This window comes from Furipterus horrens, unplaced genomic scaffold (genome assembly GCF_987537825.1).
Source record: "Furipterus horrens unplaced genomic scaffold, mFurHor1.1.pri manual_scaffold_6, whole genome shotgun sequence".
Classification (NCBI taxonomy): Eukaryota; Metazoa; Chordata; class Mammalia; order Chiroptera; family Furipteridae; genus Furipterus; species Furipterus horrens.
The window spans coordinates 128,529,723-128,552,702 of NW_028327176.1; the positions used below are offsets into that span (position 1 = coordinate 128,529,723).

Genomic DNA, 22,980 nt, shown 5'->3' on the forward strand with positions numbered 1-22,980 from the left:
AAAATTAAAATAGAAATTTTATAACTGAAAAATACAGTAACAAAATATTCATTGGATGGGCTTAAGAATAGAATGAAGATGTGAAAAGAGTCAGTGAAGTTATAAATAAATCATTAGAAATTAACCAATCTGTAAAACAAACAGGAAAAAAAAAAAGAAAGAAAGAAAGTCAGAGCCTCAAAGACCTGTGGGCACCAAAAAACCCAACATCTGTATCAACAGGATCCCCAAAAGAGAGAAGTAAAAAATATTTGAAAAAAAACACTAAAACTTTATCAATTTTGGCATGAGATATAAAAATACAAAATCAAGAAGCTCCTCAAAACCCAAGAAGATAAACTCAAAGAAATCCAAACCCAAAATTTATATTCGAAATGCTGAAAACTAAGAAGAAAAGGAAAAATTTATTTAAAGAAGCCAGAGAAAAACAACAATTTATATGACTGCAGATTTCTCGTCAGATACAAAGAAGACCAGGAGGGAGAACACTGGCACTTATACAGTGCTGAAGGAAAACAACTATCAACCCTGAGCTCTGTAACTGATGAAAATACCTTTCATATATGAATGTGAAATAAAAATATTTTCAGATGAAATAAAACTAATATAATTTGTCTCCAGCAAACCTGCTCTAAAGGAAATGCTAAAGGAATTTCTGTAGATGGAAGGGAAATGATAACTGAGGAAAATTTGGTTTACCAGAAATGAAAGAAAAGCAAGAGAAAGGGTAAATATCTGGGTAACTATAACGGATTATCCTTTAGCTCTTAAAATCTTTAAAATATGTATGGCAGTTAAATGCAAAAATTATAAACATTACATTATTACATCTGATTTTTTTCCATAAAATTCAATAGCAAAACAACAATTTAAAAAACTGATTAAAAAATGGGCGGAGGATCCAAAAAGACATTTTTCCAAAGAAGACATATTGATAGCAAACAGGTACATGAAAAGATGCTCAACATCACTCATCGTCCGGAAAATGCAAATCTATACCACAATGAGATATTACCTCACACCTGCTAGAATGACTATCATCCAAAGGACAAGAAATAACCAGTATTAAAGAGGATGTAGAGAAAAGGGAACCTTTGTGCACTTTTGACAGAAATATAAATTGGCACAGCCACTATGGAAAACAGTATGCCGGTTCCTCAAACACTAAAAAATAGAACTACCATATGATCCAGCAATTCTACTTCTGGGTATTCATGTAAAGAAACCAACTCCAAAGGATATGTGCACCCCTATGTTCATTGCAGCATTATTTACAATAGCTAAGATATGGAGACAATCTAAGTGCCCATTAATAGGTGAATGGATAAAGAAAATGCTGTGTGTGTGTATATATGTATATATATATATATGCATGTGTGTGTGTGTGTATATATATATACATATACATATGTGTATATATATATATATAATGAAATATTATTCATTCATATGAAAGAAGCAAATCTTGCCATTAGTGACAATATGGATAGACTGTGAGGGCATTATGCTAAGAGAATTCAGACAGGAAGACAAAGGCTGTGTGATCTCATTTATATGTGGAACCTAAAAAAAATAAGCTCATAGATACAAAGGTGGGAGGTTGAGGGAACAAAATCGGTGAATGTGGTCAAAAGGTATAAACTTTCAGTTATAAAATATATGTCATGGCAACTATAGTTCATAATACTGTATTGCATATTTGAAAGTTGTTAAGTACATTTTAAAAGTTCTCATCATAAGAAATAAAATTTGCATAACAATTTCCAGTGATGGATGATATTCAGACTTTTTGTGGTAAAAATTTTAAAATATATACAAATAGCAAATCATCATATTCTACACCTGAAACTAATATAATATTATGTGTCAATTATATCCTCATTTTTAAATTTTTATGTATGGCTAAAATTTACATATATGAATATGTAACTAGATATAATACCTATTAAAGCTGTAACATAAACAGATAAGAATAATTAGACCTACATGATGGTACAGTATATTTCAACTGATATTTATTTTAAGTATATTTTGAAGTTATGTAAATTTTATTCCTAGAGCAAGTACTGAACAAAAAACTATACAAAGAGACATTGTCAAAATTCAACAGGTAAATTAAAAGAGAATAAAAATATTCAAATAATACAAAAAGGCAAGAAAGGAGAAATAAAGGAATGAAAAATAGAGGAAACAGACATCTGATAATAAAAAGGTGAGCAGAAATCCAAACATATAAACAATTACATTGTGTAAATGATCTAAATACAGAAATTAAAAGATAGATTATATCATAAATTGGCAACAACCACCAAAATTGACTGATCAGATCATTACTGCTTCTTACCTAAACGTTCCTGTGAAGATTCAGAATGTGCTGACCTTAACCTGTCTGGCTCTGCATGTCACCACTCCCAGCTCTTCCCTATGACTTATTTCATTGGGCCTTTCAAATCAGTAACGACTCATGTTATTTATCAAGCTTTGAGTCTCAAAGGAGGATTATAGTACTATTTTCCATTTTTTCCAATTTCTCAACTAAATTTTCTCATAATTTGGAAAAACATAAATTTTGTGAGAAATTGAGGAAGGAGTTCCTGTATGGATAGTTTTTTGTACCTTTGTTATGTCTTGCACTGAATGAAATATGTTAAAAAGTCTTCTGTTATTAATGTGATTTTTATTTCCCTTTGCATGTTCTGCAGTATTTTTAATAAAGGTGGCTGCTATGTTATTTGATGCATAGATATTATAACTTCATTCATAATTGCACCATTCAGCATTATAAAGAATATTTGGTTCCATTTAATGCTTTCTGACACAAACGCTACACTGTCTGATTTCCGGATAACTCTGATTTCTTGCTGTCTGAATTTTCCCATTTTTAAAAAATGTCTGAGACATTTTTTTTCATGGTGTATTTCTTAGATACAGCATAGTTTGTTTGTGCTTTGTGAAACAATCTGAAAATAATTTTATTTATAGGTGATTTATTCCCATTTGTATTTATTTGTATAACCAATATCTTTGCTCTCAATTCTGTCTTATTATTGTTATAGTTATCATGTGTAAAAATTAAATATAAGCAAGATTTTCAATAAAGACAAATTTTAAAGGTCTACAATAATGCTCATTGACCAAGTTTCAAGTTCTTTTTGGCTCTAAGCAAGTAAGTAAAGACTCACTGTTTTCTGACCAACCAGACCTGCCACTATCAGTAGCAACAATAATGTTCTCATAGTTTCAAGATCGTTGGTTTAAAAGACACCTCAATTTGGACACATAGAGGAAAACCAACAGGACCAGTAATGCCAAGACAAACTGGAGCCCCACATGCAACATGAAAACAGAAAAGAAAGGTACTCTATAATAACCTTCCCAGGTATGTGAATGCACTACTTAAAGAAATCATACAGCAGATTTTTTAAAAGTATGGATTGTAATTCATTAATGAATCAGAACCAACGTTTTAAAATTATTGGACTAGAATAGATACCACAAGAGTGCACTAAACACAGCTGGGGAAGTATTATATTATGAAATTTTGCCTCAATTACATAAGTCTGTTAGTTTGCTAAGGCTGCCATAACAAAGTACCAGACTGGGTGGCTAAGACAAGAAATTGTTTCTGGAGGCTAGAAGTCCAAGATTCAGATGTCCATGGAGTTGCTTACATTCTGAGGCTTTTCTTTGCTGTCTTACGGATGGCTGTCTTCTCCTTTGTCTTCCCAGTCTCCCTTACTAGTGTGTATCCTACCCTCCTCTTCTATTAAAGACACCAGTCATACTGAATGAGGGCCTACCCTAAAGACCTGATTTTAAATTAACTTAAATACCTCTTTAAAGACCTTGACTCCAAATATGATTCCATTCTGAGATACTGGGGATTAAAACTTCAACAAACAACTTTTGGAAGGACAAAATTCAGCCCACAACAATATATGTATACATATATTATGTGTATGGGTACTGAGTCACAAAGTTTGAAAGTATCTTAAAGGACTGTGAACAGGTGAATTTAAATGTATTTTTAAATATTCTAAATCAAGCTCTAATATAATGGAGTCTCAGGATTCCTTCAGTCTCCAGATCTCAGGTCTTAACAATACAGTTTAAAATTTACTACCCCAGGCATATTCAAAATGTAATCATGAATATTTGTATAACATTCAAGTACTTTTGCTGATGTTCTTCCTCAAACATTATCTGTTATTTTTTTAAATCCTAGCATTTTAAGTCTAGGATTAGTTTATTAGTACAGAAGCTCTAATAGTTATATTCCATGTTTTTAGAGAACATTATTCTTAATTATATTGACTTCCCAAAATACCAGATTAAGCTACAGAAACTTCAAGACATAGTATCTCTTCCCTCTCTGTAATCTCAAAAGCCTGAAGTACCAAAAACAGTTTAGTGGATGACTGATTTAGATACATCTTCATGGCCTAAGGGAAAATATCGATGTTTTAAATCCTCTAAATTCATTTAAGGCAATAGTCCTTTGTTTTAAAGTGTACAGGCTACCTCAGAGATATTTTAGGTTTGGTCCCAAAACTGACTGACCACAATAAACTGAGTCTACTAATAGAGTGAGATGCAATCTTTTTGCTGGTAAGGGGTTTTTCTTCAATTTGTAAAACACACAATACCTGTGAAGTGCAGTAAAGCGAAGCACAATAAAACAAGGTATGCCTGTACTACATTACATAAAGTTAAAAACAGGTAGAATATTTTAAATATCATTGTAAGAATACAAACACACTTTATATTTGGGCCCAATGTGTAAGAAAATTTCTTCATCATTTAAGTTAGAAACATTCCCAAATTAGTTCTACTGAATTGTAACATATCTGATGATGAACTCCAGATCCATACACTGTCAACAAAGTTTGTTGAGTTAGCTCAATAACATAAAAAAAAGTAATAACTAAGCCAAATCAGGCGATCTTGAATCTATAGTAGTCCCCCTTGTGCACAGGTTTTGCTGTGGTTTTAGTTACCCACAGTCAACAGTGGTCTGAAAATATTAAATGGAAATCTCCAGCAATTAACAATTCATAAGTTTTAAATGGCAAGCTGCTCTGAGCAGTGCGATGATGTCTCACACAGCCTGTTCTGTCCCATCAGGAGCCTGAATCATCTCTTTGTCCAGCGTCTCCATGCTGTATATCCTCCCACCTGTTAGTCCCTTAGTACTGTCCCAGTTATCAGATCAACTGTTTCGGTATCACAGGTGCTTGTTGTTCAGGTAAACCTTATTTTACTTAATAATGGCCCCAAAGAGCAAGAGCAGTGAAGCTGGCAATTCAGATACACCAAAGAGAAGCTGTTAAGTGCACTCTTTAAGTGGAAAGGTATGTATAAGGAAAAAAAAAGTAAAAATAGGGTTAGGTCCTATCAGTCTTGGAATGTATCCCCCATAGATAAGGGAGACAACATACCTGTATTTGTTCAGGTTGATTTTGAAAACCATTGGAAACAGCCCAAATATTTGTTTTGTCAGGGTAACTGATTATTTCCAAAATCAACCAGAATAAAGTAAATAAAGACTGATTTCACACCCCAGGAACTTTAAATTTTATGTCTTTGCAACTCACTCTTATCCCAATATTTCTAACTACCCAGGGTAGCCATGTTTTTTCATACTTCCAAGCCTTTGTAAACTTAGAGCAAAGTAGAGGAGCAAAAAACTTTTCTTCTGCTTTGTCTTCACAAAGATATTCTTTAAGCCATATCTGGCATTCCACGAAAATGTATGAAAGATTATAAAGGTCATGTGATGTCAGTCAAGCTCACTTATATGAATCTAAGAGTAAAATGTAAATTTGTCTCTCTCAGAGAGAAGATATATAGTTTTTACTGTAACATTTATAAATTAGAGGTTGCACAAATTATGTCATCAAAAATTCAAGAGAGAAGGGGTAAGTACATTAAAAATCTTGCAAATATCTGAGTGAAGAGGCAAGTGAGAAATCATATTACAATGAAAATCTAAGTATACTCACAGGAGAAATCTTATTGCTATATCCCCTGCACCCAGAATATTACCTAGCATATTTCTGAATAAACCTATTAATTAAAAAATAAGTAAATAAATGAAATTATCACTCTTACTTTACAAGGAGAGAAACTGTAACTAGTTTTAAAAATCTCATTCAAAAATCTCATAACTGCTAATTGGAAGAATTGGTGCTTGCCCTCATTTCTTCTAGACAGCAAGTCTTAGAATGTTCATTCCATTGCAGCACATTTCCACACTTGCTCAAAAGTTAGAAGGAAATCAGAACACAAAAATGAAAAATCTCAAACCTATTCCTCTTTTTGATATTGTCTGTACTCCCTATCACCAGTCTTGGGAGTTTTCAAATCAAACTCATCTTTCCACTCATTAGAGCACAACATTATTTTGTTTTTGTGCTATCCTATACTACCATTGCTGTTTCAACTGCAGCAAAGTAACAGGCAGGTCTGGAGGCATATGGTGTACACGTGCATTACACTGGCCTTCACATCAGTGGGATTCCAAGTTAAATAATATATCAGTTTCTCATATTGCTCAGGCAACTCCCGAAAACTGTGGTAGGTAAAAACTTCTGAATGATTCATTCTGGTATAGTTTACATTGAAGAAAAAGAGGAGGTGTAAGGTACCTTTCTTTCACAGTCATGAGACTTGTTTCTCTCTCCTTTCCCTACAATACATCCAGTTAGCTCTTGACATGCCAGGACACAAACACCTACAAAACCACTTGCCCAGAGGCTAATTTTTTTTAGACTTAAGTTAATAATAATGACCAAAAAAAAACTGACTTTGACAAAACACTATCACTAACTTAAATTGGATCAAAATGCCTAAAAAAATATTGAAGAGTGATGTCTTTTGGGAGTTTACTTGTAAGTCAGGTTATTATTTAATCTTACAGATATATAAACTAAACAAAATGTAACTATGAGAAAACTATCAATAAGTGTTTTCAACCATTGCATAGAGAAATAAAACAAATGAATTGAGAAATAAAAATAAGTGTTGTTATTTTTATTGTGTGTAGAATTTTAAAGAGTGACTTATGAAACATTACTTTTAGTCACATGAAAATTCCTGAGAAAAGTTTTGAAGCACACTCACCTAAATCAGAATGTATCCTTGAAAATCATAAACATTAAACATTAAATTAGATAAGCACATATAATATAACAGAGGCAAAGATAAGCACCCCAAATGCTATGATGATATCCTACTTGGAATGATATATATTTGAGTATAATAAACAAATAGCAAGAATCATACATGGATTATTATCAACAAAGAAAAATCCTATTTGTCTTAATGTTTTCTTTTTTCTTTTTTAATTCAGATCACATTTCCTGTTAACCTTGATTTTTATCAAGATGAAGCACCTCCCTGGAGTTGTCCAGCAGGAAATTAATATTTCATGGGATAGTCAGGCTTAAATCAAATTCCAGCTTTTCTGACTATATTCTACTACATAATATAATGGTATACAGAATCAACTGAGCTTAGACTTCAATGTGAATCTACTTTCAAAAAAATTACATTAAAGAGGATAAATGTTTTAGGATAATGTTCAAATTACCACTTGAAAAGCTACTTTGTTTAAAAGCTGAGTACTGTCTGGAAGACAAAAAGAAAAAAAAACATGGCTCATTTATTATTAAATAAACATTTATTTCATGTTCATTGAGCAAAATTCTATACTATTATGATTCCTGACCTATGACAATCGAAATTTTTAAAAAAAAGTTACAGTGCAGTAAATACAAAACGATGCGGTGGAACTGTATACATAAAAAACAGAGGTGTTGATAACAGTACTAAGATATTTAGGGAAGTCTTCCCTAGAGAGATCGTTATTAAATAAACTAATGACATTTTAACCATAGGAATTACACACAGACAAAAAGTAAAGAATTAAGAGATTCAGCAAATATATTTTAAGTGGAAGGCTAAGTTGTGGAACTAATGAGATAAATTTGAAGATGGAAAACCTAATTGACAGACTGATTTTTACATTCAACATAATAAAAAATAGTAAGATACTATAAATACTCGGGTAACAAAGAGTAACATAAAGAAAATGCTAATTATGAAGACATTTCTCTCATACCTATATGTAGAACAGTATACAATAATGAAAATAAAACTAACAGAATTTGCAATTTCCCGACAGGTAAGGTGATGAAGGTCTGTGTATGGCTGAAGAAGTCTTTGTATACCTAGGTGACAGACTAGGATGTTACAGAACAGTAAAAAATACTAGTGTTTCTTTGGAGCCAAGCTTAGCATAAAAATCCATAAAAATTCCTGGGCCAGTAGAAAACTTAAAGGCCCAGAAGTCATCAGTGCAAGGAAGATGAAGCAGGTCCCACAGCTATAATTTCAGTAGTGTATATGAGGATATTGATACTTTCATGAGGCACAACATCACTGTCATAGAACTGAATAAGAATGAACTTTACTCCATTAACCTCCCCAAAGTTGGTGATCTAGTTTTTAAATCCAATTTGATACTATACAGACAATAAAGTTCAATTACAAATTCAAAGATGTGTTAACATATGATTGCTGCACCTTTCTACCTTCGGTGAAAAATCTCTGCGATACAATTATTCTTAAGTAGAAATTAATCCTTATTGATGGACAGGAGTCAAAAGGTTTAAATTCATGTAAACAGTAAAGGGCTAATTACTTTTGCTCAGGGATTGTGTATTCCAGCTACCCACTTGAAAGAGACACTCTTGCCCCTGACATGAGCATTTCATACAGGTTATACCACTCATGTGGTCCTTTTTAAGTGGCAACCCAGTATTTGGTCATAAACAGAAGGCAGCTACACATGAAAGTCACAAATCGTTTTGTCACATCAAATTTTACCTTTGTTCTACTGAAAATAGGCCCCACCTGCAGAATAATAAAAAGGAAGGAAAAAAATCAAACTAACAATTAAATTCATTTTGAAGGAAAAAAAAGTATTTAAAATTTTATTATGCTTTATGATCACAAATACTAAATAATAATAGATTTTAAGAGTTGCCTATCACCACAAAAATTAAAAGAACTCAAACTAACCATACTTCATTAAGTAAAAGAAATAACAAATTTTCAAATCACTAAAAATGATCAAAAAATCACCAGCAGAGAATGCCCATCACAATGGTTGAGTAGGTAAGCACTGTGCTTACCTCCTCTCAAGACATCAAAATTACAACTAAATTATAAAACAACCACCCTTGAGAATCATCTCAGACAGGCTGAATAGAACTCCTATAACTAAAGATATAACGAAGCCACAGGGAGACTGGCAGGAGATGTGAAACAGGCTGGTCCCACATCCACGTGTGGCAGTTAAGAATCAGGAGGGATATCTAGGCTGCAGAGGTCCCCACTAAAAAGCGAGGGGCTCCAGCCACACACCAGGCTCCCCAGCTCTGAGCACCAGTGCTGAAAAGAGGAGGAGTCCCCACAACAACTAGCTTTGAAAATCAGCAGGGACTCAGGGGGAGAGGGGGCTGCTGTATACCCAGATGCCCTCTCAAAGGGCCCAAGTTCAGACTCACAAAACTCAGCTTAAGCTCCAGCTAAAGGACAGCAGCTTGAAAATTGCTAAAGAAATATGGGGAACCAAAATTTTCTGGCTTTAGAGCAAGTACTACCAGGTTTCACTGTTCCTTTGTTGAGCTCTCCTCACACATAGCTCTCCACACCCAGGTGATTCTCTGAGACAGCCTCTCACTCAAAGCACGCACAGAAGGAAACTCTTTCAGCAGCTGTCTCTCATAAGCTACCGGCCTTGGTCTACTCTGGGGACCTTCCGAAAACCTCTCAGATTCATGAACCCCAAACAAGCAACAACTGGCTTGCATGTACCCTGTATCTCTTGCTAAGCAGCCTCAATCACTGCACTGATGACAATAGGCTTTGGTTCACAGCACAGCTTCTCCCAGGCACCTCCAAGCCCAGTACAAGCAGCTACCAACCACAGGCCACTCTGTACTTCCTACCAGGTGGCCTCAGGCTAGACACAGAAAGTGGCTGACCTCAGCCTTCACCAAAGTCCTTCTCCAGAGGTCCTAGAACCAACACACCTGGTGGCCAGCTTCAGCCCTCACTGCAGCACCACAACTGCATATCCAAAGGGTGAATGGGGAAGGCACCAGAGTCTGCTAAGTGAATCCCACTCCATGGGATTCAACAACAGCTCCCAAACAACAGCTCATCCACTGTAGTAACGGGCCAGTCCTCACAACCAGGCATCCTCAGGGTCAAACCCACCCACTGATGCGCCAACAGCAATCAAGGCTCAACTACAACAGAAGGGCACATACAACCCACACAAGGGACACTCCTGGAGCACCTAAAGTGACCAGGGAGTCGACAGTATGCAGCACTAGGCTCCACAGGACATCCTACTATGTAAGGCCATCCTGCCAAGACTGGGAGATGTAGCTTATCTACTTAATTATATAGAAACAAATACAGGGAGGCAGCCAAAGTGGAAAAACAAAGCAACATGGCCAAAATCAAAAAACAGAACAAAACTCCAGAAAAAAACTAAACAAAATGGAGGCAAGCAATCTACCAGGTAGAGTTCAAAACACTGACTCTAAGGATGTTCAATGAATTTAGGGGAAAAATAGATCAACTCAGTGAGAAGTTACACAAAGATAGGAACCATAAAAAACAACCAATCAGAAATGAAGAATACAGTAACTGAAATGAAGAACACAATAGATAGAACTAGATAAGGCAGATAATCAAATCAGCAAGAATGCAGAAAATACCCAATTGGAAAAGAAAAAAAAAAAAAAGAATATAAAAAAATAAGGATAGTTTAAGGAACCTCTGAGACAACATCAAGTGTAACAACGTTCATATCACAGGACTACCAGAAAAAGAGGAGAGAGCGAGCAAAGGACTGCAAACCAATTTGAAGAAATAATAACAGAATATATCCCTGACCTGGTGACAGAAACAGACATACAAGTCCAGGAAGTACAGAGTCCCAAATAAGATGAATCCAAAGAGGCCCACACCAAGATACATAATGAAAATGGCAAAGATTAAAGATAAAGAGAATCTTAAAAGCAACAAAAGAAAAACAGTTAGTTACCTACAAGGGAGCTTCCATAAGATTGTCAGCTAATTTCTCAATAGAAACTTCGCAGGCCAGAAGGGATTGGCAAGAAATGTTCATAGTGATAAAAAAAAAAAAAAAAAGGACCTACAACCAAGTAAGGCTATCATTTAGAATCAAAGGACAGATAAAGAGCTTCCCAGACAAGAAAAAGCAAAAGGAGTTCATCACTAACAAACCACTATTACAAGAAATGTTAAAGAGACTTTTTTTAAAAGAAAAAGAAGGGAAAAAAAGATGATAAATATGGATAATAGAATAGCAATAACTACTTAAATATCAATAATTACTTTAAATGGAAAGTAAATGCTCCAATCAAAGACATGTGTGGCTGAACAGAGCACACAAGACCCATATATATGCTGCTTACAGGAGACCCACCTCAGAGTGAAATCCACAAAGAGACTGAAAGTAAAGGGATGGAAAAATATTTCATGCAAATAGAAATGGAAAATTAGAACTGGGGTAGCTATATTTATCAGACAAAATAGACTTCAAAACAGAGGTTAAACAAAAGACAAAAAAGGACATTTCTTATACAATAGCCGAGATATGGAAGCAACCTAAGTGCCCATTGATAGACGATTGAATAAAGAAGATGTGGTACCTATATAAAATGGAATATTACTCGGCTATAAAAAACACATTCACATATTAAAAAATAAAATAAAATCACTATCAACATGACCAGGGGGGAAAAATGAGGACCAGTTCTTAATAAAAAAAGGGTGTCCAGAAAAGAGACAATAAAAAAAAAAAAATCACTAAACAAATCTCTGCTGACAGATGCATTTTCCAAGAACGAAATAAAAAGGAAATGTCAAAAGCACACACACACAAAAGGAACAATCCAGAGACAAGCCTGGCTATAAAGTAAGTGTGATTGCTTAGTATCTAGGTAAGCAAAATTACAAATTCTATGCTGTTTTTCATTTGAGAGGAATCTTAGGGATTGAAATCCTACCAAGATCTGAAAAACAGATTCTCAACAGAGTGTACAACTCAATTCTCCTTCTAATTTAAAAAAAAAAAAAAAAAGTTCTTAATATCCAGAAGGCCAGATTCAAAAAGTAGAAATGGCTTCAGCCACAGTCCCGTATCTAGGACTGGGCTTTGGATCTGGCCATGCAGCGTCCAAGGCAGAAGCCATCCACCACGGGCTCCCAGACTCTTAACTGTGTCACTCCAGAAACCAAGAGGCCTCGACTTCCAGGTCGTTAATGTGATCCTTGACTGGACCAGCAGGGCAACTTCTCCCCAGGCAGCCTCCAAGAACTGCCACACCGGGTCAAACCAGTAAGTGGGCGGCAGGAACAACAAGGCTCATCTACCTGCCTACCTGCTACCCTCACAAAAACTCCACGAACACACTTTTTCCAAAAGCACTTTCTTCAGTTTGGCTCTTGCTTTGGAGAGGAGAAGCCAGAAAGTACTACGAACAAGTTACATCTTCTCTTGTCCCAAAACGGCATGCCGAGGTGCGGAGGCACCAGCACCACCCTCCCATCAAACTCCTGGGTACAGACCCAGGTGGGCGGCCCCGGTCGTACCGCCCGCACCGAGGCACCAAGGCCGCCCCGCGGGCCCCGAGCTCGGAACGCTCAGCGGGCACCATCCAGGAGGTGCGGGCGCAGGGGCGACTCCCTGTTGAGGGGACTGGCGGGAGGTGCCTGATGACCCTGAGCGACAAGAGCCGGGCCTGGGGCTGCCGAATGGGCCTGCAGGCTTACTTTGTTGAGGTGGGGGTTCCGCATCACGGTGTAGCCTCGCTGGTGGGTGTGGCGGCGGCGGAGGGCGTCAGGCTCCATGGCGGGCGCTCTACGGGAGGTGGATGTTGGTTTGGAGGGTGAGACGCGCGCGGTGCAGGCGGCGGATGCAGCTGGGACGCCCGCGCGGACTAAGGCGGCGGCGGCGGCGGCGCAGGGGACGGGCCAAGAGCCCGGGGGCAGGCGTGGGTGGCGAGAGGGGGTGGACGCGGCGGGAGGAGCCGGCGGGAAGCCGGTGTCCCCAGCAAAACAGCCTGAGAGAAACGCTGAGTCATGTCAGGAGATCGGCCGAGCTGGCAAGCGGAGAGGGGAAGAGAGAGGCCCTGACGGCGCTGCGGGTGCCTGGGGGAGGCGACCGCGGGAGTCGCTCCCTCCCTGGCCACCCCTCACCACCATCGAGCTTATAATTACAGCTGTACTAGTCCATCTCTAGGTGGGACGTGTCAACGTGGTGTGCACTGAATACTGTCCTCATCCCAGAGACCCACGTGGGGAGCCCCCTGGCCACCCGGGCGCCATCACCCCTGGCAGAGGAGGCCCGGAGCCAGAGCCTCAGGGAGGTGGGAGAGTGCTGCGGTGGGGCACCGAGGGGCACCCAAGGGGTTGTTTGCACTCAAGCACAACCGACTGATGAGGATCAGACTTCACCTTTCCCTTCCAGTTAGGCTCTTGCAAAGCACCTATCCACGGCCATGGACTCCAGCCATACCTGGGAGCAGGAGGCAGGAGGAAACCAACCTTGACCCAGAAAGCCCAGGCCCAAGTGGAACCGGGAGAAAGGCAGGAGCTGAGAGCGCAGGACGCTGCGCAAGCCTCTGTAGATGATCCATGGGAATTTTAGTCTAATAAATGTGTGTGTGACTGCTGCTGTTAGGGCCCAATCCGCAGTCACACCTGCCCTATATATAATCTTCGTAAATTCTAGAAGCCAGGGTGTTTAAGAACCTCTCTGAATAAATGATGAGTAACTCAGTCTTTAGGTTCTTCTTTGGTAAAACGAGAGGGTCAGAATAAATCATCTTACAGTCCTAGAATTCTTTTTTATTGATATTTATATCTAAAGTCTCAAGGAATGGAGGAGCAGTCAGGTCAAAGCCAAAAGGAGTGTCTGAAACAACAAACACTGAAGATTTCTGTGCCCCAATTTCCTTTGCAGTTAAATAGGAATCCTCATCTCTACTCATCTCTTCCTAATGATATAAAAGATACTGTTTAGGATCGATTATTCGTTGGTTTCATATATCCACAAACTATACTTACATCCAATCAGTATCTTCTTTACTTCTAGTTATGTTATTTTCCTTGTCAGAATGACTTGTTACAGTAATTGTTTTGTGCCCCATACTTCTGTCCAGAAGCTTCTTAGGCCTAGTCTTTGAATTATCCAGAATCAGTTGTTCTGTTTAGAGAATGTTTTATTGGCATCAAAGAGTTCTTTTAAAACATTCTTTTGAGTAGCACTTTTCACTGTCAATTTTATAATCAATAAATAATTAACCTTACAACATCTGAGAAGAAGGTATACTTTACAAAACTCACTCTTTTAAATTAACTGAGGTACATTACAATTACAGTGCTTTTTTTGTGACAAAAACAGTTTAACAGCAGCCCTGGAAACCAAACAGAAGATAATGAAGACAAAACAAAAATGTTAGTACAACAGAACCTTATTATAAAGCAGCTATATATTACCAGTCAATCCCTGTTTCTGTGATATAATATCTACATATAGGAAAGCTGATATAAATATAGGGAGTAGCTCAAAATGTGTGTGTGGGCTCTTCCTCCAAGCCATCATTACAAAGGGATAAGATCCTGCCAGTGCAGGTTAAGGTTCACATCTCTCTCCTATGTTTACTTCTCTTATGGAAATTGTTCCAGGCACTTTGAGTGGTAACAGTACAAGGCCTAATTGGGGGAGGCATCTTATATATTCATGTGCAGTTCCAAGAACTTATTTTTCCATATAACTGTTAGCCAAAACATGCAATTTTCCAGTCCTTTTAAATAGTTTGTAAGGTTAGGTTTTATTGCCCCCCGCCCCCCAAAAAAGTAGGAAACAAACACATAGGAAAAAAATTTTAAAGCTTGCTTTAATTTTCTTTGGAAGAAACTATAGTTGTGCAGTCACTCTGCACACAATTGGTAATGTTAATAATGGTACTAGAAACCTGTAGGTTTCTGCTACACAGGTGACAATACTAAACTAACAATCAAATCAAAGAGTTGATCAAATGCAATCAAGTCAAATTCAAATATTTCTTACCCAGGTAAGTTTAGTGCAACCTGTGAAAAGGTAAATATATGGGAAGAAACAAACTAAAGTTTGTTTGCAGGTTCCTCTGATCCTCAAAGATACATATTTGGGGGTTACATATCCTGGTTTCCTTCTCTAGGCTCTTTACTGGCTCTCACAAATGACTGATAAACCAAGCTATGTTGGCATTTGAATACTATTCCAGTGCTAGGTGAAATCAATATATGAGTCATTTCATTCAACTCTTTTAAAGAGATGTACCCTTATCGTATTCTGTTCGTTAAGCAAAAATTTTTGCAAAAGCTCCATCCTCTAAGAGACTCTAGAGCAACATTTCTTTTTATTAACACTTAAAACCATTATCCCTATCATTACAAATAATGTAATACCATCTCATTCTTATTATATATTATACACAGAAACTGAATGGTGACTAAGTAATTTTGGAATAAATCCATAGACTAAGTCACAGCATGCATAAATCATTTATATCTTAACTGCTTGATTATAGCTGAACAAGTTTTCTTTAAGCATACTAATAATTTTCAAATCTTGTTGCATTATCTTATATTGCTAAATTACATTTGGGAAGAAGCTAGCTGTTTTATTTAATCTACTATATTCTGGATAATATTATACAATACATGTATAGAAAATTAAAAGACTGCAAGTTTCCCACAAGGAGTCTGTATCATTGGTGTATATTTGCTAAACAGTTTAACACTACAAACATTAGATATTTCAATATGGGCCACTGGAGAAGGTTTACACTCTACTACAATGATGCTAGTGTACTTCTACACAAGACCTCAGTGATGTTGATCAACTGGAAGTAGGAGTTTATCAATTAATTGCTTGATAGTCATCATTTTCTGGTGACATAAATTACGCATTATGCCTTCATAGGTTTTGCAGGTTACATTGGCTGGGTTTGCCAATGTTTTAAGCTTTTTGACAGAGAACCTACCATTAAGGGAACTAAAGGGTTGCAATATCCATGGCACTGAAGAACAGAAATATCTCTATTAGTGCCAATGATAGGACCTGGGGAATCGAAGCTAGTAACTGACTGCAGTGAAGCCAGCTAGTTTCTGCTGTAGTATAAGAACACTAAAAAATTTGTTTCTGTTAAAAGGAATTCCATTCTTTGCCTCTGCTCTTTCAAAGCTTTTATACTGCCTGCTGCTTATTTAATTCCAGGTTCATGTTCCTGTGACTCTAGTAAAAGCCTAATAATATCAAACCAAGAAGGCATAGCCACACTCACATTTAAAGCAACAGGCATAACTGGCGCAAACAGGTCGGTATATTTGATATGTGGACATCTGCTACCTACAAAGTCTTCTGCCCAACTGTTAGATAAAACAAGGGTCTCAAGTTCTGTGCCACTCTAAGTGTTATTGCTAAATGTTATTCTCGGTAATGCTTAAAACGTAGTACAGTATTTTGCAGACCAGCTATAAACAGGATGTGCTTGACAAGAACCCAACAACATTGATGAAATAGTGTATATAAGCAGTGGCTGAGCCCCTTCAGGGAGACAGAGCTTTGGATATGAATCCCTGTCTCCTTTTCTTGCTACAAGTAAACTACCTTGTGACAACCAAGTCACGGTCTTGAATAAAGCACCCCAAGCAGCAAGCCCCTTGAGTTCAATAACACATCCATGGCCTGTAACTACCAATCCAGGAAGAAAAGCCACCACAGTGGTGGCCTTTCTGGCAGGGAGCATGGTGGCAGAAAGCAGGGCGGACGGGTCATTGGCACTGTGGAAGCTGTGGCGTAAGTGGAAAGGGGAGCAGAGACCGCAGAGCACAGTCTAAAATTCAAGGATCTAGACTAGCAGTTTTTAATCTTTATCCTATAATAAAATCACTTGGGGAGCTTTAAGCATCAGTCTTGACTGTGCCAAGAGTGGTTGACTTAATTGGTCTGGGTTATAGTTTTTGGCACCAGGATTTTTTGCCCAAGGTCCCCAGATGATTTTCCTTTGCAGCCTAGGGTGAGAACCGCTGTTCTAGAGTAATAGTTTCAAACTTTTGCTTGCTTCAGTATCAGTTGGAGGGCTTTTTAAACCAGGGCCCCATCCGCAAAGTCTCTGATTCAGTAAGTCTAGGTGGAACTTGCTAATTTGCATGTCTAACAAGACCTCAGATGATGCTGTTGGTCAAGTCACCACATTTTGAAAACAACTGGTCTAGAGCAGCAATTTTCAACCCGTGTGATGCAAGAACTTTTAAAACATTCAATACCTGGGTATTTAGTCAGGGGCACTGACCTCTTTTCCCTTAGATTGCCAAATAAAAAACATGACAACAGCCAACACAATAGCCATCCAGTATAAATGAATCAAAATCATACCTATTTTTTTGTCAGAGCGGCACAAAAATATATTTTGTGAGTGCTGCAGAATTTTAGTAATTAGTTTACATGTTCCATGAGATGAAAAAGGTTGAAAATTGCTTGTCTAGAGCAACAATCATCCAACAGAAATACAATGTGAGTCACATGTGTAATTTAAAGTTTTCCAGGTTGCCATACTATTTAAAAAGTAAAAAGAAAGAGGTGGAATTCAATTTTAAAATATTTTTATTTAACCTAATAAGTCCAAAATATTATGTCAATATGTTATCGATATAAAAATTACTAATGATATGTTTTACTTTCTTTTTTCTGTGTCTTTGAAATCTAGTGTGTATTTTACATTTACAGCACATCTCAATTTAAACACCAAATTTTTAGTAAAAATACTTATTCTGTATTAGGTTTTTATAAAACTTATAGCTAAACTAGTACCCGGTTGGGCACAATTAGGATTTATAAACCCAAATTGTTGCAGAAATACTTAAAATCTTTCCAATAACTAAGTTGAACATTCATTTTATATTTAAATTAAAATCAAACAAAATTGAAAATTGAGTGCCTCATTTGTGGTGGTCACATTTCAAGCGTTTAACAGCTACATGTGGCTGGCTAGTGGCTATTGAATTGGAGTACAACTCTAATCCAAGGCATTTGGGTCCTTAATGTTTTAAGTGATTGAAGGTCAAATATACATACTTATATTTTTGTGATATTCACGTAGGAGTTGTTACACTACTTCAAGTTACTCTACCTTATTAGTCTTTCACTTATATAGCTAGTTATAACCATGAATGCTATGCAGCATATTGATTTCCTTTACAATGCACTAATTATTCCCCTTTTTAGTCAACCTTGTTGTTCCATTTCTCAAACTATTTTATTAAAAGCTCACAGAGTCCCAGTTGATAACATAGCATCTAGAATAAAACTCTAAAATAGTAAGACTGCATTTAAAACAAACTTCTGGAATTCAAATATCTAAATTAGTATTGCTCTTCAAAAGTGTTAGACTGTTTGAGAAATTTGCACATACTCCCAACATTGCTGCCATTATTTGAAATGTCTTTTTCTAATTCTTCTTTTAGAATTATTACTTATTTACTCTGAGAAAACACTATAGCAAAATTGTCTAAGAATATATTATCTTAGTTTCATATCCACAAGTAAAGGGAATTAGGACCTCATCACTTGTTGGGAAGGCACAATTCAATACATAACAAATACGAAGTGTGGAATCAGACTGACAATATTTGAATCTTATGCTACCACATTCTAGCTCTGTGACTTTGGAAAACTTTATTGCTCTAGGCTTCAGTTTCCCCATCTGAAAAATGAGGATGATTATAGTACCTGCCTTTAGAATAGTTTTGGGGATTAAACAACATAGTATTTATATATTTATTTATTCAATAAAAATGTATTCATTACCAACCACATGCCAGGCCCCAATCTAGGCACTGGAAGAACAGTAGTGAAAAATACAAAATCTCAGGCCTCTGGAAATTACATTCTTCTGAAACAGTAAACAAGCTATACTACATCATATCATATCATACTATACAATGATGGTGAGTAGAGTTTGTTAGCTTAACATATTCTTTGGGATGTTATTTTAAGCTGATTATTTGTAAGAAATACAAGGCTCAGAAAAACCTTTGAGCTTCCCCCTAACTGCCTAAAACGAATTTAGATAAAAGAATTGCTCCAGAAAGGGAGATATCAACATAGATAACAATAGTTTAGTATGAACTATTGTGTGATAGGGAGAAGCATAACAAGGCCTGTTTAATCAAAGGTTTCTCTGTCTCATTGTTAAAGATGGCCGCGCAAACATTTATTACCAAACTGTGGCTTTTCTATTGCCTTCCTGCCCTTTGAAGTGTCAATTCACAACCCCCCTTCTCCTAAGCTCAAGGTGGTATATAAGCCTCAACTAAATATCCAATGCATCCTTGGGCCCCATATTTTTTTCTTCTTTTTAAAGTATATTTTATTGATTATGTTGTTACAGTAGTTCAAATTTTTTTCCCCTTTGCTCCCCTCTGCCCAGTACCTACGTTCCCTCCAGCAATCCCACCCCCCTTAGTTCATGTCCATGGGTTGTGCATATAAGTTCTTTAGCTTCACCCTGTCCTATATTATTCTTTACTCCCCACTGTCTATTTTGTACCACCGATTACACTTCTTAATCCCTGCACCATTTCCCCATTTCTCCCCCTCCCCCCTCCCAGCTGATAACACTCAAAATGATCCCTATACGTATGATTCTGTTCCTATTCTGGTTTGCTTAGTTGGATTTTGTTTTTATTTTTTAGATTCAGTTGTTGATAGTTGTGAGTTTGTTGTCATTTTAGTGTTCATAGTTTTGATCTTCTTTTTCTTAAGTAAGTCCCTTTGACATTTCATGTAGTAATGGCTTGGTGATGATGAACTCTTTTAGCTTCACCTTGTCTGGGAAGCACTTCGTCTGCCCTTCCATTCTAAATGATAGCTTTGCTGGATAGAGTAATCCTGGTTGCAGGTTGCCTTTCATCATTTTGAATACTGCTTGCCAGTCCCTTCCTGCCTGCAAAGTGTCCTCTGAGATATCAGCCAATAGTCTTATAGGCACTCCCCTGTAGGCAACTCTCCACCTCTCTTGCTGCCCACAGGACTCTCTCTTTATCTTTTACTTCTGGCATCTCAGTCATGATGCGTCCTGGTGTGGTTCCCTCTAGGTACAGCTCACCCGGGACCCTCCGTGCTTCCCAGACCTGTATGTTAATCTCCTTTGCAAAATTTGGGAAGTTTTCCTCATTTTTTTCAGTTCTTGCTTCCTCATTCTGCACTGGTTGACTGTTTTTTTTCTTCCTTATGTTCCAAATCATTGATTTGAACCTGGGTTTCCTTCCCTTCACCATTGGTTTTGTGTGGATTTTCCTTCATTTCACTTAGCATAGACTTCAGTCCTTCTCTCTTATGTGTTTGCTGTACTCAAGCATGTCTGTCAAGCCTGTGAGCATCTTTATCACCCATGTCTTGAATTCTTCATCTGTTAGGTTGTCTATCTCCTCATCTGTTAGGTTGGCTATCTCCTTATTGCTTAGTTCTCCCACTGGAACCTTGATCTGTTCCCCCTTTTGGTCCATAGTTCTCTGTCTCCTCATTCTGACAGGCTCCTCTGTGTGTTTGCCTCCTTGTCCCAGGTAGAGCTGTCACTCCTGTTATGTTGTAAGGGGCAGAGCCTTAGGGATTTGTCAGTACAGGGCGACCTGTTTCACCACGTTGTGGCGCTGTGGGGTGGGGAGGTCTGAGAGGGAACAATGCCGCCTGCCCAGCAGTTGTTCCCCTTCCAGGCATTTCTTCCACTTCCGCACTGGGCTGGTGCCCCTGTAGCTGCTTCCCTGACTGTCGTTCCCAGGGTGGGTGTGTCTGCGGATGTTCTAGGACCATGCTGAGACTGGCAGTTTCTGCCTCCATCCAAACCCCCATTACTCTGCACAGTCAGAAACAATGAGGCTTGATTTTCCACGGTGCTGGGACAGTCGCCTGCGAGGTCTGGTGCCCCTCTTGACTTTTAAAAATGTGCGACTGTGCTTTCTGCTGGCCTGCCACTGCTGCTGCTGCCACTGCCACCACACCACATCCTCTCTGCCCCAGCTCCACCTCTCCTACCTGTCTGGATGAGTATTTCTTCTTTATATCTTTGTTTGCTGGACTTCCATGCAATTTGATTTTCTGGAACTTCTGGTTGTTTCTAGTTTTGAGGTAGCTGTATTCCTTTTTAGTTGTGGAGGGAGATGAAGCCTGTCTGTCTACACTTCCATCTTGGCCAGAAGTCCCCATAGTCTTATGAAACCCTTGCATGTACATTTGTAGTAAGTTTGGTGATTTTTTTCCTGTTAATTTATCTCATGATAATTTGATTATTAGTCTAGCCAGAAGAACTTAGAAAGGTGAGAGAAAAATATTTTTCTCTCCCACACAGTAAGTGTATTTAGAAGAGTGCCTGTTACATAGTAAGCACTCAACAAATGTTATCCTTTTCCTTCAAGATCTAGCTCAACATTATCTTGTGAAAATTATCCCTGATTCTTTCACCTAGTTATTTTCCCTTAATTTACTCAAAATATTTATTGAACACCTACTATATGCTATGCTTCGGGCTTAGGTACTAGTATACAGTCATAGGAGAAACAGCCAATACACAAGTAAAGAAATTGGTAATTACAAAATATGAAATGTAAGAGAAATTATATTGTGCACTTAAGCAATTAAAAATATTGTTTTAAGTTTTTTTCATAATACTTGGGATGCTTTGTATTTAACTAGTTGAAAATATTTCTGAATAAGATTTTTTTTTAAGATGTAGCTGCAGATAGCTTCAGTAAGGTTTCACTTACATGTTTATAGTAGATCTATCCCCAGTGGGACTATTCCCAGAAATATTCTATCAACTTTGAAGTGGAAAGCACTCATTTAAACAAGTAATAGCTAATGTATTATGCTTGTCAAAGAGGCATTAAAAGTGGTAGTTTTACAAAGTTTATAGACTCTGGAAGCAGGTTTTCTGGGCTTCTGTTCTAGCTAACCACCTCCAACTTGTGTTAGGAGATTGCTAAATTAGACTAGTTTCATAGACTGTTAACAAGAAGCAGTGAAAGAATTATATATTAGAAACCAAAAGCATTTGAAACTGTTGGAACCATTTAGTAATTTAGCAGTAGTGAGAATACCAGATTAAAAGTAACAGTGGGCACTGAAAGGATAAAGAATTTTTTTAATTTGAAAAAATAACCTCAAAACTCTTGATAGTTTGTTTCATTTCATAGTTCTGAATATATAAAGTTTGGATAAAGAGTATATATTACTTTTATATGCAGAAAAAAAAGCTAAAATTTGGAATATACCCAAGGGGCTGTATATAATTAAGGTAATACACTGTAAAATTTTAGGAATCTCTCTCTTTTTTTCCCCATTTTGTTCCAAAGGTAATTTGAGATGACAGCTTGGCATTTTACCTCATTACGTCCCTCCAGTTTGGATGCCTTCAAATCTCTGACTTCTTGCCAGTAGTCACTGAAGCCAACTCCATAATGCAACTCTGAGACAGGGAGGATAAGTTTCATAATACCTTAGTCTGCCAAACACCTGTGTAGATCCACCCTACTCTTCTTACTTTGAAAAAGCTGAACTAAAAGCAGGCAAACAAACAAACAAAACTCCCACTAAAGATAAATTAAAGTTTAAAACTTTGTAGAAATGTAATCTTTTTCATAGCAATTGATATTGAACATACCATTTAACTATGATTCAGCTAAAGAATACATTTTCCTGATTTAGTTAACAAATAATTGATTTTCAGATATAACATGATGTTAATAGTAATTCTATAAATGGTAATATTATGTGACTTTTTACTTCTCAGTCTCTGATACATATTTTGAAAAAAATTGATGTTATAG

The 22,980-nt window shown here is 37.2% G+C and overlaps 1 protein-coding gene and 1 pseudogene across 1 annotated transcript in view; both read right to left on the minus strand.

Annotated features, from left to right (window-relative positions):
• ME1 (malic enzyme 1) overlaps window positions 1-13,060 on the minus strand; it is a 170,758-nt gene extending 157,698 nt beyond the window's left edge. The window contains exon 1 of the mRNA XM_090279624.1: window positions 12,880-13,060. Within this exon, the coding sequence (XP_090135750.1) occupies window positions 12,880-12,957 (78 nt within the window). The 5' untranslated portion in view covers window positions 12,958-13,060. The remainder of the gene's footprint in view (window positions 1-12,879) is intronic.
• Window positions 13,061-15,981: 2,921 nt separating this feature from the next.
• Window positions 15,982-22,541, minus strand: LOC150007402 (acyl-protein thioesterase 1 pseudogene; annotated as a pseudogene).
• Window positions 22,542-22,980: the final 439 nt, after the last annotated feature.